Source organism: Aptenodytes forsteri, unplaced genomic scaffold (assembly GCF_000699145.1).
Source record: "Aptenodytes forsteri isolate BGI_AS27 unplaced genomic scaffold, ASM69914v1 Scaffold120, whole genome shotgun sequence".
In the NCBI taxonomy this organism is placed as follows: domain Eukaryota; kingdom Metazoa; phylum Chordata; class Aves; order Sphenisciformes; family Spheniscidae; genus Aptenodytes; species Aptenodytes forsteri.
Window position 1 is genome coordinate 4,065,595 of NW_008795938.1, and position 202 is coordinate 4,065,796.

Sequence of the window (202 nt, forward strand, 5' to 3'; positions counted from 1 at the left end):
GGCGGGCGCGGGACTGACCCGGCGATGAGGATGATGATGCGGAGCGGGTCGCGGGCGATGGTGAAGAGGAAGAGGCCGAGCGCCGGCCCGAAGGCGATGAAGGTGCACCCGAAGAAGACGGAGAGCGTCATGGCGGCGGAACGCGGGACGCGGGACCGGGGACGGGACCCGGAAGCTCGGACCGGACCGGGCCGGCCGCGCG

General features: G+C 73.8%; 1 protein-coding gene across 1 annotated transcript in view; it reads right to left on the reverse strand.

Annotated features, from left to right (window-relative positions):
* The window catches only part of APH1A (aph-1 homolog A, gamma-secretase subunit), a 5,302-nt gene extending 5,121 nt beyond the window's left edge, over positions 1-181 (reverse strand). Inside the window, exon 1 of the mRNA XM_009285201.2 lies at positions 19-181. Coding sequence (XP_009283476.1) covers positions 19-131 — 113 coding nt within the window. The 5' untranslated portion in view covers positions 132-181. The remainder of the gene's footprint in view (positions 1-18) is intronic.
* Positions 182-202: the final 21 nt, after the last annotated feature.